Below are 14,835 nucleotides of genomic sequence, written 5' to 3' on the forward strand. Positions count from 1 at the left end.
ACTGTGTCCTCAAGGAAAGTGATTTATTTTCTGGTACCAGTTTTCTTATCATGAAAATGAAGAAATTTAGCAGAAGTTCTAAACAGTACAAATGCTGATACCATTTTTAAAATGTTGAAGTACAGGAATAGAAGACAGTATAATTAATAAAAAAATTATATGCCAGACTTGAACAAAGTAATTACTATAATTCTGTGATAAGACACCATAACTATGGCATCAAAAAAAAAAACCAAAAACTTAAAGATCTTAGCCACAATTTTGGAACATACATGAAAGAGTAATCAAAGTCTGTGTTATAAGAACATGATTAAATTCTCAAACTCTAAATATTTGTATGGGCTACAAGGTTATCAGTTAAGTAAAATATTCAAATAAGTAGTATACGACATTAAAAATCCATCCTACTGAAAAGTGAATTACAGACATGCCAATCACAAAACAAGTATCTAAAACCTCCAGCACAAAAACAGGAGATATTATGTACAAAGAGGCATTCTGAGAAAATGACATTTATCCTTTACAATTTGGTCTTGACTTCTCTAGCTCTTTTGAAGGCTTACCAACTGGGCAAGGAAAAAAAAAAATCAGTAGTTTGGTTATCTTCTAAAGCAAAAATATCTAAAGAACATGAATTAGGGTTTTTACTCATGAGAGCAGAATAAGGGCAGCACAGGATGGTAGGTAAAGGAATCAAACATTCCAAATGGAAAATAATCCTTTTGGATATTCATTTGGGAAGAATTGAGAAAAGTGGGGAAGATGGAATAAAATTATCTAGCCACTTTTTCTCTTATTACCCAAGAATAGAGGACATGCACATGGCAGCCAATTACCTGATACTATTAGGTGAGCCTTCACTTTTCAGATATAGTTGGAAAGTAGGATCCCATCCCTGGAGTATTGAGAGCCATGATTGGAATTTTTTTTTTTCCTATAGCTGGTAAGACACATTGGAAAAAAGAATGGATTAGGTCTGTACACTTTGTGTCAAGTTGACCACATTTAATATATTTAATTACTAATTCTTCAACTTCTCCAGGGAGGAGTAATTTTACAAGTCTCTATAGAATGCAGCTATTTCTGTAGCTATCACCAATAACATTAATTTTGCCCTCATTTATTACCCTATTGTCTCTGACATTAAATGTAGATGGTCCATTAAATATTTCCACCTAAAACATTAAAATCAATAATTCTCTGAAATGTCTTTGTATTTTTCACTTTATGAACATGTTTCCATCCTGTTTTTTCTAAAGTTAGTCATAGAAATGTTTATAAAAACATCTTCAAAAACGGACTCAAATAAAAAGCTAAAATAAAATTACAGTCCATTTCAATAAGAAAAAAAATCCAACAGTAAATTTAACTCAAAGTATACCTTTTACATTAAGTGGGGAGTTTATATTTCATCAATTCTAAGACACTGATTTTATATATCACTTAGAGAAAATCACCTCCAAGTAACTGCAAAATGCCACAATTCATTAGCCCAAATTTCTTAAAAAGGTGAAAGGTGAAAAAGTGCTTGGTTTAGAACTGAAAATATTAGCTGCATGGATGATAAATGAATGAACAAATAAACACTCTCTGGGATCCTACGATGTTAAATGACATTAGGAATACAACTGTCATATGACACAACTGGTCTTTTCCTTGGCAAGTCCACATGCTCTTTCACTGTCACCTTCCCAACCAAAGCCTATCCATCTTCCAATCTCAGTTCAAGCCCTCATGCCTTCCTTAATCACTGCAGTGAAAATCACTACCCCTTCCACTTGATCCTATGGTGTCTATCGTCCTTTTGACATTATGCATTAACTCTGGTGTTACTTTTCTTTCAACTTAAATATGTATGCTCACCATCCAGTTACATACTCTTTTAAATGACATTTGTCTTTATCCTCTAAGGCAAACAAGAGAACTCACTCATTAAAATCTACCAGAGAATGGAGGAATCTAAAATAAGGAACATTTCCATATAGTAATAATTACATAATGTGTATACACAAGACATATATGGACCCTCTACTGAATAAAATAGTACTTATTTGAAAGTTAGAGAGATCATCCATATTTCACATAAACTTTTTAGAAAGTGTTGTACAGTGAAGAACAAAATTTTATTTTTTAAAAAATATGAGTAGGGCTGGGGAGATAGCTCAGTTGGTAAAGTGCTTGCCTTGCAAGCATAAGGCCCTGGGTTCGATCCCCAGCACGGCAAAAAAAAAAAAACAAAACAAAACAAGTATTGAAGAGCACAAAGTATTAATGAAAAAACAATCTCAAAAATACATGCCATTGTCTAAATATCGAGCATTTTGAGAAGAATGTTAACAGTACCAACACATTCTAGTATAGACTGTAAATTCCAAATTTACTTATAGTCACAAAAAGCTTAAATTGAAAGAGGCTTGCGTTTAGAACAAACCTTAGAAAAAAGATATCTGTTCTTGAAAACAACACATTCAATCAATATTAGGTGCAAGCCAGGAGGCACACACCTGTAATCCCAGCAGCTCAGGAGGCTGAGACAGGAGGATTGAGGTTCAAAGCCAGACTCAGCAAGAGTGAGGCAGTAAGCAACTCAGTGAGACCCTGTCTCTAAAAATAATACAAAATAGGGCTGGGGATGTGGTTCAGTGGTTAAGTGCCCCTGAGGTCAATCCCCAGTATTGCCCCACAAAAAAATTAGGTGCAGAGCAAAGTAAAATACAATTTCACAGCACTAGGAGATCAAGTAGATATGAAATATTTCTATTATCAGGATGTTTTAGAATGTGTATCTATGCTGTAGCATGGGCAAGAAAATATATTATATAACTCTAATATATAAAGTATACTTCTTGTTTAACAGGTAATCCATAAATTATGAAAATAAAATTTCTCACAAATTACTTTCAGAATTAAATTTTTCATTATGCTGTATTATATATATAAATACACATTATTATTCTTTTTTTATTCCCATAAGCATTGCAGTCATAATTTTAAAATATTAGGTAAAGTCTTTCAAGTTTTCAGAAAAGAAAACAATAGACATGATTTATAAAATTCACTTCTGGTGAAGACTTAGGAATAGCACAAACACAAATGCTTTTATGATTCAAAATTTTCAGTTACATTTGATATATTTGAATGAAGAATTCAGGGCATAAACTGCTGATAAAAACTTTAAAAAGAACCTAATTTTAAAATTCATTAAAACACTGAATAAATTCTATATAATTTAATGTAAGTCCAAAGCTGTAATATGTGTTGCCTTACGTGTTATACTGCAGGTTATACATAAACCTCAGTACTAAAGAAAAGTTTATGCTTAAAAGAACAATTCCACTTGGTTAAATCTAACACCATATTATATAAATGAAGAGAGTAAATTAAGACTCCTTTTTCAATGCCTTTGTGACTCACTAATTCCTCTTTTCCCCCCATTCCCCTCACCACCTCCTCTCACTTTTTTTTTTTTTTTTTTTCTTTTAATTGAGTTACAATCAGATCTTCTTGAGAAGACAAGATTTGGTTACAAGCAAGGCGAGGAGGATTTCATGTAAGGTTTAATTTTAAAAGAACAATCTTAAAATTATTTTGCTGTAGCTCCTATGCATCTATAATAAAAATCTGTACAGTTAGTATAGAATAAGTCCTACTCCTCTGAAATGATCGGTACCAGAAGCGTTTCAGATATTTTTTCATATTTTAGAATATTTGCATATACATCATGAGATATCTTGGGAATGGAAAGCAAAACTAAAGATAAAATTCATTTGTTTCATACACACCTTACACATGTAGCTTAAAGATAGTTTCATACAATGTTTTCAATAATTTTGCGTGTGAACCAAAGTTTCATGATGTAGTTTTGACATTCAAAGTCTCATGGTGGTGGTGTCACACTGACATTCAAAAAGTCTCAGACTGTACATCTTCAAATTAGGGATACTTAACCTAAATGCCATTAGATTCTTGGGCTCTAAATTCCTAACAATGAAAAAACTTTAAAGACACAGATACTGTATAGCACCTTAGGCAGAATGGCCATTTTGACGATATTAATTCTGCCTATCCAAGAACATGAGAGATCTTTCCATCTTCTAAGGTTTTCTTCAATTTCCTTCTTTACTGTTCTGTAGTTTTCATTGTAGAGGTCTGTCACCTCTTTTGTTAGACTGACTCCAAAGTATTTTATTTTATTTTTTGAGGCTACTGTGAATGGTTTTCTTAATTTCCCTTTCAAAGGATTTATCACTTATGAATAGAAATGCATTAGATTTATGTGTACTGATTTAATATTCTGCTACTTTGCTGAATTCATTTATTAGTTCTAGAAGTTTTGTAGTAGAGTTTTTTGGATTGTCTAAATACAGAATCATGTCATCGGCAAATAGGGACAGCTTGAGTTCTTCTTTTCCTATTCATATCCCTTTAATTTCTTTGGTCTAATTGCTCTGGCTAATGTTTCAAGGACGATGTTGAACAGGAGTGGTGAAAGAGGGCATCCATGTCTTGTTCCAGTTTTTAGAGGGAATGCTTTCAGTTTTTCTCTATTTAGAATGACTTTGGCTGTGGGCTTAGCATAGATAGCCTTTACAATGTTGAGGTATGTTCCTACTATTCCTATTTTTTCTAGTGTTTTAAGCATGAAGGGGTGCTGCATTATATCAAATGCTTTCTCAGCATCTATTTAACTAATCATATGATTCTTAACTTTAAGTCTATTGATGCAACTTCAATTAAAATCCCAATGACATTCCTCATAGAAATAAAGAAAGCAATCATGAACTTCATCAGGAAGAATAAGAGACTTCGAATAGCCAAAACAATCCTGAGCAGAAAAAGTGAAGCAGAAGGTATCACAATACCAGACCTTAACTATACTACAGAGCAACAGTAACAAAAATGGCATGGTATTGGCACTGAAATAGGCAGAACAATGGTACTTCTCCTACAATAGATATAAGCCTTCCTTTTCCTATAAGACACAGAGACAAACCCACAAAAATATAGTTACCTCATACTAGACAAAGGAGTCAAAAACACACAATGGAGAAAAGATAGCCTGTTCAACAAAGGATGCTGGCAAAACTGGAAATCCATATGCAGTAAAATGAAATTAAACCTCAGTCTCTCGCACTGCACAAAACTCAACTCAAAATGGATCAAGGACTTAGGAATCAGACCAGAAACACTGCACCTAACAAGAAAAAGTAGGTCCAAATCTTCATCATGTTGGCTTAGGATCAGACTTCCTTAACAAGACTCCCAAAGCACAAGAAATTAAAGCAAGAATCAATAAATAGGATGAATTCAAACTAAACAGCTTTTTCTCAGCAAAGGATACAATCAATAATGTGTAAAGAAAGCCTACAAAGTGGGAGAAAATCTTTTCCACACACACTTCAGATAGAGCACTAGTCTTCAAAATTTATAAAGAACTTACAAAACTTTACACCAAAAATACAAAGAACCCAAGCAATAAATGGGCCAAGGAACTGGACACTTTACAGAAGACATACAGGCGATTAATAAATAATATGAAAAAGTATTCAACATCTCCAGTAATTAGAGAAATGCAAATTAAAACAACTCTAAGATTTCATCGTACTCCAATTAGAATGGCTATTTTCAAGAACACAAACAATAACAGATGTTAGTGTGGATGTGGGGAAAAAGGCACACTTTTACATTGCTGGTGGAGTTGCAAATTGGTGCAGCCACTCTGGAAAGCAGTGTGGAAAGTTCTCAGAAAACTTGGAATGGACCCACCTTTTGACCCAGTTATCCTACTCCATGGTTTATACCCAAAGACCTAAAATCAGCAAACTACAGTAACACAACCACGTCAATATTTATAGCAGCTCAGTTCACAATAGTTGGATTGTGGAACTAACCTAGATGCCCTAGGCATTTTTCATTTTTATCCATTCAACAGAGAATGGATAAAGAAATTGTGGTATATATACACAATGGAATATTATTCAGCCATAAAGAAGAAGAATATTATGGCATCTGCAGGTAAATGGATGGAACTGAAGAATATCATGCTAAGTGAAATAAGCTAATCCCAAAAAAACCAAAGGCCGAATGTTTTCCCTGATAAGTGGAGGATGATGTATAATGGGGGTGGGGAGTGTGAGAAGAATGGAGGAACTTTAGATTACATAGATGGAAATGAGGGGGGGGTGGTATAAAAAATGGTGGAATGAGACAGACATCATTACCCTATGTACATGTATGATTACACGAATGCTATGAATCTACATCGTGCACGACCATAGAATGAAAAGATGTATACCATTTGTGTACAATGAATGAAAATGCAGTCTGTAAACATAAAAAAAAAATAATAATAATAAAAAGAAAGAGAAGAAACAGACCCTAAAAAGCAACATTCCTGCTGGATGAGCAGACTAAATGAAGGTAAAAATGAAGCTTAGCATCTCTAAATAACTACAGAAAAATGCCTAGGAGATGAGACACTTCAGAAAAATGAGGGCATGAAACAGTTAAATTGCACATGTCAAAGTCCTAAAGATCCCTGAGGGTCTGATACAAACTCTAAAATTGCTATTTACTAACTGTAGTATTTTAATTTACATAAAACTTTTAGTAAAGACAACAGGGCAAGGATAGTTCATTCATTTTCTTCTGACTTTCCTGAGGTCATTAAATTAATAAGACTGCACAGAGCCAGCAGCTCTGAAAGGCAAGTGCTACATCAAGAGTCCGGAACACAACAGCACCTTCCACACCAGGCAGAGCCAGTTAGCAAAAGAGGGGCCACTTCCAGGAAGGGGGGTGTCCTTTAACTAAAAGAACAAATCTAAGTAATAGGACTGTTCCAAAGTCAGCCAAGAAATATGACGCTGCTCAGTCATGGGAAAGTTGAACGTAAAAGATGCCTAGGGACACTGAAATCCAGCAAGTTAGAATTTAAAAAGATGAATCTGCAGGTAAATAGAGGAACCCAGTCAATAAAGAAAGAATGACACTCAGTGAACAAGAATGTTTAAGAGGCACTTAAAAGAAACAGTGTGACCAGTACTAATAGCTGCCTTAGTCCGCAGGGTTTTCCCACCCAAGCAAGTTTGCAATAAACCCTTCTGTTCTCCTGAAGTAATTTGAGTCTCTTCCTTACAACCATAAGAGTCTAACGTAAGTCAAACATCATGATCACTTCTAAGTACTTCCCTCTAGAGAGTATAACTAACATGCTGACTACCCAGCTTCTCCTACAATGGATACAAGCCTTCCTTTTCCTATGAGAGAGAAACCATTCCATATGGTTTATATGGGGCAGGTAACACGCACCCCCACCCGCCTCAAAATACACACATTCACACTCCCTTCCTGTCAACTGGCTCTTAGGCGTTCCCACCCTCTCTCACTAGCCCATGAGTTCTTTCAATCTTCCACTTTCCTACACAGGATCTCACACTCTCCTACACAGTAACCTACACAAACAGGAGACTTATGCCCAAGCAATCCAAATACTCATTCCACTGGCCTCAATACTTTGTTCAAGGCTGTGTACCAGGCCCCCAGGAAGCTAGCAAGTCTTCCCCGTGACTTGCACATATTAACATTAGTGGCCAAACTGCCCTAAAGAGCAACACAAAAAGAGGCAGAGTCCTAAAGACCCTGAGAACTTGTAGCCATACCACTCTTGGTCTTCAGGACCAAGTAATCCTCTTCCCTTGAGCTTCAGAGCTGAATTCCTGAAGGAGCCCTAATATATTCTTTCAGGACCCTGAGTCAGATTTTGAGCATCCCCAGGAACTCATACTCTATCTATTTCTAGCAGCAAATTGGTAAAAGGACTAGAAACTTTCTAATCTTGTAAACATAAAATGAATGGATAATTAAGAATTCAAAATTAAAAACTGTAATTGTTTCTTCTATCCTACCCAAAGATTCCTTGGAAGTAACCCAAAAAGGAACAGACCAGTTCACTGTTCCAAGTTTTAAAATCTATAAACACATTTTTTCTAGTAAAGATGGAATCTTTTGATGAGCTGAACACACACTGACACAATTCAACAGCACTTCTCGCAATTAAATTTGTGCCAGTATCCATTAGATACTACGAAAGCAGAAACTGAACCAGTCTTATTAACAGCACCTGGCATATGGCAGGTGTGCAGTAATTTTAGACGAATGAATAAATGTAAGATGCCTATTCAGATACTCATTCTATAATCATTAGTACTTTTCACTTAGACCCTATTATCTGTAAAATGCTCTACTGGGTATAGAGGACACACAAAGATCAGATATGAACTCAGTCCTCAAAGAATTTCCAAGCCTTTTTGTGGCCATAGACCCTTTATGAATTTTGGTGAAAATATGGGCACTCTATCTAGAAAAATACTTAAGCAGATATGGTAACAATTCTGCATAAATTTCTAGGGATTCCCAAGGTAAGAATTCCAGACCTAATAAGATAAATAAGACAATGATATGAATGCATTTACAAAATATTCTGGTCTTTTATTTGTTGGTTTTTATACACTAAGAAGGAACTTCCAAAAGATGAAACAATACTTTCAGAAATTAATTACATAAATTGGAAGCTCTGCGTAAAAGACCATTAAAAGATATCAACACATTGTGTAGCATGAAAACATGTCCCAATGCAAAGGTTTTCAATGCATAAAGCATAAATGAGATTGGAAAGTTTTTATTATGAGAAAAAATTAACAAATATTGGCAGAATCCAGTCCTGAAAAAGGTACTTTGACTGCCTTTAGGCTTTTACATTTTTTGAAATCTAACATTTAATTATCTTTATTGATTTAAGAGTTACATAATAATTATGAATCGTGATCATTAAATTTTTAAATAGCATCAATAATAACTAAAGTATATGGATGAATGGAGTAAAAACATGTAGCAATTTGGTCTACATTCTGAAATTCTGAGACTTTCCTCTTGGGTTGTATGTTTCAACCAGACTACTATCATCCTCCTAGGGACAGCTTACAGTTTAAGAGGATATAATCTCACAAGAGAAACTGTGTCAATCAAATTTATAAAGCACCAATATATACTATTCCAGAAAAAATAAGTTTTCTCCAACTTTAATTTAAAAAAACTCTAAAATTTCAAGTGAATGGAAATTCTAAAAAGCTTAACCTATTGAATTTTGCTTTCTACCTGTCTTAAAACAACCAATTAAAAAAATGTCAATTGCTACTGAGGAAAATTTTCAGACTTGTGGACAAAACACAAAGCAAGTCTGTAAATAAATCTACATCAGAAGTACCTTTTTTTTTTTCTTTTTGTAGTGTTAGGGATCAAACCCAGGGGGGCTTGCACATGCTACACAAGTGCTTTATCCCTGAGATACGCCCTCACACAGAAATGTCTTCCAAAACAAGTGAAAAAACATAAAGCACCAGAATGAAGTTGATGTCCCAACATCAACAAATGTCAACAAAGAGCAATCAACAAATGTCAAAGTTAGAAGCAACCTCAGAAATTATCCAAATCATTCCTCTCTTTCATGTAAGAAAGTCAAAGCATGACAAAAACATGCTCAATAAATTGGGAACAGATTTCAAATTTATGGAAAAGACATAGGCCAAACAACCAATATCAGTACCATAATAATGTATTTTAAAACATGAAAATTAAATTTAACAAATATAAGTACTTACGTTAAGAAGTAATTCATCTTTTGTTTTAAGAGGAAAATTCTTATTTTCTTTCTCAACTTGTAAATCATCATCTCCATCTGACAGCACTGGAGGAAGTGATGTATGAGAAGAGGAGGAAGATGATGAGGAAGATGATGAGGAAGAGGAGGAGCTTGAACTATCTGAATCTGTTTCACTGTCCAGGGAGGAAAAAGTTGAAAACTTGGGTCAAATATTTTTATAATGCTATTAAAATAAGATCATTCAACTACTTTACCCTGCTTACTATTGCAAGTCTAATTCAAAAGTTAGTATTTCAAAGCTTACTACAATGAGAAAGTAGTCTGTATTATACCAATAACATTTTCAAAATCCCTGCTATAACCCAGAACCTCTTACTACAATAGTGTCACATATCACATGTCTGTCTGAATACAGTTAAGCAAGTGACAATCACTGCCTAAAGGGTACTCTAAGCAAAGCACCTTTATTGGTCACTAATGACCAGATTGATTAGTTGCCAGTAAAGAGCTTCTTTTTTCCTTAGACTGTTGGGGAAACTTGTCTTCTCTAATAGTTGAGCAATCTTTCTCTACAATAAATCACCCCTTCATCCCACTGCTGTTATTTTCAGAATTTTATGATCCTCCATCCTAATCAGTTCATGCTCTTGCTTTTAAAGAACTGTTTATGGCTGTACATTAGATAAGAGGGAATTATTAATTTTATATATTACAGTATTTATGTATTAGTATTTTATAACAGTATTGTATTTATGAGACTGTTTCCCTTCAAGAACACATGCTGATATTTAAAGTCTCATGATGTCTATTAACCACTTGAAAATGGTTCAGCAACATATTGAACAGTTACAAAATGTTAATAAAGGTGGTGGTTATACTGATTAAATCAAGGTGGTGGTTATACTGATTTGTACTAGTGTGTGTGTGTGTGTGTGTGTGTGTTGGGGATTAAATCCAGGAGCACTGAATTGCATTTCCTTCCCCTCTTATTTTGGGACAGGGTGTCAAGTGGCCCATGCTGGCCTTGAGCTTGTGATCCTCCTGTCTGTCTTCCAAGTAGCAGGGATTACAAGCATGCATCACTGTTTCCAGTTTCTTCCACTTTTCACTAAGAAAACAGTCAATCATATGGAAAAGTTTGAAAAGTTTTTCTAAAAACTTATATTGGATCCAAGATAAAAGTCAATGACATTCTTCACAGAGCAGTCCGAAAATTCATTTGGAGGAATAAGACACACAATAGACAAAGCAATTCTAAGCCAAAAAAGCAAAGTTAGAGGCATCACAACACCTGACTTCAAATTACACTACTGAGCTATGGTAACAACTGCATGGTACTGGCATAAAAACAGACACATAGATCAATGGTACAGAACAGAAGACATGGAAATAAACCCATGTATCTATAGTCATCTGATCCTTGACGAAGGTACCCAAAACATACACTGAGAGAAAAGATAGTCTTTTTAACAAATGTTGGTGGGGAAACTGGTTATCCATATGTTAAAAAGAAAGAAAGAAACTAAATCTGTATCTCTCACCCTGCACAAAAATCAACTCGAAATGGATCGAACCTAGGCATCAGATCAGAAATTAAGCAACTCCGAGAAGAAAACATAGGGTCAACCCTCTAGCACATATGCACAGGCAACGACTTTCTCAAGAGGACCCCTAAAGCTCAGGAAATAATTCCAAGAGTTAATAAATGGGATGGCATCAAATTAAAAAGCTTCTGGACAGCAAGGGAAACAATTAGGAATGTGGAGAGAGAACCTACAGAATGGGAGAAAATCTCTGTACTCTTTTGACAGAGAAATATCTAGAATACATAAAGAGCGCAGAAAAACTTCACACCAAAAAACTCAAAAAACCCAATTCATAAATGATAACACACAAATTAAAGACAATTCTCAAAAGAAGAAATAAAAATGACCAACAAATATATGAAAAAATATTCAACATTGTTAGCCATTAGGGAAATGCAAATCAAAAATCCACTGAGATTTTATCTTACACCAGTTAGAATGACAGTCACCAAGAACACAAATAATACTAAATGCTGGAGAGGATGTAGAGAAAAAGGAACACTTTTACACTGTTGGTGGGATATTGTAAAATAGTACAAACACTATCAAAATCAGTATAGAGGTTCCTCAAAACACTAGGCATGGAACCACCATATGACCCAGCTATACCGCTTCTCCTTATTTATCCTAAGAATTAAAGTCATCATACTACTATGATACATACATACCCATGTTTATAGCAGCACAATTCATAATAGTCAATCTATGGAACCAGCCTAGGTGTCCATCAATGGATGAATGGATAAAGAAAATGGACATATATACACTATGGAGTTTTATTCAACCATAACAAAAAATGAAGTTATGTCATTTGCTAGAAAGTGGATAGAACTAGAGACCATTATGTTAAGTGAATTAAGTCAAACTCATAAGGTTAAGGGTCATACATTTTCTCTCACATATAGAAACTAGAGAGGAAAAAAATAAAACAGAAAAGTGGGGCTCCCATGAAAATCAAAGGGAGATCAGTAGAGGAAAGTGACCAAGGGGTGGGAGGTGGGGTGGATGGGAAAAGTACTGGGGAGTGATAATGGCCAAATTATCGTGTGTTATGTGCATGTACAAATATGTAACAACAAATCCTATTGGTATGTATGACTGTAATACACCAATTAAAAATACAGGGAAAAAAAAAGTTTTGTAAATCTGTACTGTATCCATGATAAAAGTCATGCTCCTTAGCATGAGATCTTAGAGAGCCCTTGGCAATTAGGTTCCTGGTAACCTCTACAATCTCATTTCCCACCATTCCACATGTGGAGCCCATATTTATCATAAAAACTCATATAACTTTCCATAAGCCCTTACATTTTCACAACACGACACTGTTTGAGCTATTTTCCTTTCTGAAATTCCTTCAACCCAGAAAATTTTTCTTTATAGTTTCAACTCAAATATTATCTCCTCTGAAACCACTGCCTACTCACCAAATTTACTTTCTTCCCTAGCTCCCACAGCATTCTAAAACTGCTACTAGAGTCTATTAGTACTCTACCACAATTCTTTGAAAACCATGCTGGGTTACTAAAAACCTGAAACCAAAGACCATGTACATGTATCAAAACATTATCTAACTAGTACAGGTCAATGGTTGTACCGCTTTTTACTTTTTCAAATATTTGGTACCCTCTTCCATCATCCACAAAGGCTCAGAAGTAGTGTCCTAATATTGTTGTTCTCTTTATTGGGATGACATACCTCAATGCCTGCTTTCAAAACTTGACCCCAGATCACCTAGCACTTACTTCACTTTCCTAGTGACGGGGACTCTAAAATCCCATAAGATGATTATAATCTTAGAACTGCCAAAATATCCTGCCTTGTTATAGCTGTCTTACTTGCCCCTCTCCTCTATTTATTCCTTCCTGCTCTATTCAAATTCTTCACCCTTCTCCACACCCACTACTCTTAGTTACATTTCCCTGAAAACTCGTTTCCTCCTCACTGTGTGTCCTCAGTACTGGTCCCCCATTACTCAAATATTTATAGATAATGTTCAAAGAGGTTTAATAACAACCCACATACTGAAGTCTTCTCCCACAAGACACAGGGAGGGATTGTCTCATAAAACGCATTTAGAGCACAAAAAAATTAAATAACTGTTTAGCTAATTTTAAGAACTTGTGCTCCCTACACGGATTCTACAAATCAACACAATTGTCAGGAACCAACTTCAGAACACATAAAACACTCTTACTGATCCTCATTTCATCTGATCCAAAAACCAAGACTACACGCTAAACTTGATTAAAACAAACACACACACAAATAATAATAATAAAAAAAACCCTATAATTCAGAACTGACACCAAACTAAAGAGTTATAGCCACAACGGTACATGCCAAACCAAAGAGTTAAAAGAAACAACCACAGATGTCTACATTCTAACTGAAAATTATACTCCCTATACATAAAGCCTTTTTGGCCACCAAATTTAGAAAGTGAGCAATGACAGAACTAAGTGATCTGCAATGAATGGCGATGAGCAATGGGCAGTGCAAACTCCAGGTCAACACGTGCGCCCTGACTACCAGCTACCTCGCCGCCCTCTAAGCCCACCCCAGCACCCTCTGGGCTCGGATCCCACGCCGGTCACGCAAGCCCTATCCCCGCAGCTCCTGGGCTCCTAGGCACGCCACCTGTCAGAGTCCGAATCCGAGTCCGAGTCCGAGGTCTCCAAGGAGTGCGGGGTGTGCGCCCGCCCCGGGGCTGCGGGGCCTGCATCAGCGGCCGCGCAGCGCAGCAGTTCTGGCGCAGGCTGGGGCGCAGGGCTTCCGCCCGCCTCCGCGCTCGGGGCAGGCTGCGGTGGCTGCTCCGCAGCAGGCTGAGCCTCCACGGCCCGCACACTGTCTGGGCACCCGTCCTGCGACTGCAGCTGCGGCTGCGACCCTAGCGCAGGAGCTGAGTCCAGAGACGGCCCCTCCGGACCCTGGCCAACCCCAGAGCCGGTGCCACTGAATTTCAGAGTTTCCAGCTGAGCGGCGGCAGCCTCCACCACCTCCATCGCGCCGCGCCAGCCACCGAGAGGGCCGCCAAGTACCGGGCCTGCGGACAAGCTCACGACTCCCTCCCAAGAAAATCAAACTCCCTCGGCGGAGGACACCAGCGTGCCCGGGCCGAACCTCCCGCGTTCCACAGGTAACTACACGCGGAGAAGCCTGGAGACACGCCCCCGGCGTCACTCGGCGGCACTTCCGGGAGAGCGTGTGACGTAACGTGACGCGACCGCGCGACTGCGCTCTCGGCGGGGCGGGCCTCCCGGGCCCTGGGGAACTAGGCCGCTGTCCGTAGGTTTAGTTGCTGCCGGTGAACTTCAGCTCACCAGAAAGGGCGGAAGGCAGGACTTTCTCTACCTGGGTCTGAGCCAGTTTACTCGGAGCGCCGATTTGAAGCCGGGATTATGGAACAGGAGAGGTTTCTGGAGAGTACTGCGTTCTGTGCAGCAGAGTGCTAAACCAGGATGTTTTTTGTTTTTGTTTCCCTCCCGCCCCCCCAGAACTACGGATTGACCCCAGGCGCTTTACTACCGAGCCACCCAGGGATCTCGCCAGATTGCTTAGGGCCTCGCAAAATTGCTGAGGCTGGCC

The 14,835-nt window shown here is 37.2% G+C and overlaps 1 protein-coding gene across 1 annotated transcript in view; it reads right to left on the minus strand.

The window, feature by feature from the left end:
- The window catches only part of NAF1 (nuclear assembly factor 1 ribonucleoprotein), a 40,479-nt gene extending 26,034 nt beyond the window's left edge, over window positions 1-14,445 (minus strand). The window contains exons 1-2 of the mRNA XM_079143359.1: window positions 13,888-14,445; window positions 9,660-9,834 (exon numbers count right to left, since the gene is read on the minus strand). Coding sequence (XP_078999485.1) covers window positions 9,660-9,834; window positions 13,888-14,252 — 540 coding nt within the window. The 5' untranslated portion in view covers window positions 14,253-14,445. The remainder of the gene's footprint in view (window positions 1-9,659; window positions 9,835-13,887) is intronic.
- Window positions 14,446-14,835: the final 390 nt, after the last annotated feature.

The sequence above is a fragment of the Sciurus vulgaris genome (genome assembly GCF_902686455.1).
Source record: "Sciurus vulgaris genome assembly, chromosome: 5".
In the NCBI taxonomy this organism is placed as follows: Eukaryota; Metazoa; Chordata; class Mammalia; order Rodentia; family Sciuridae; genus Sciurus; species Sciurus vulgaris.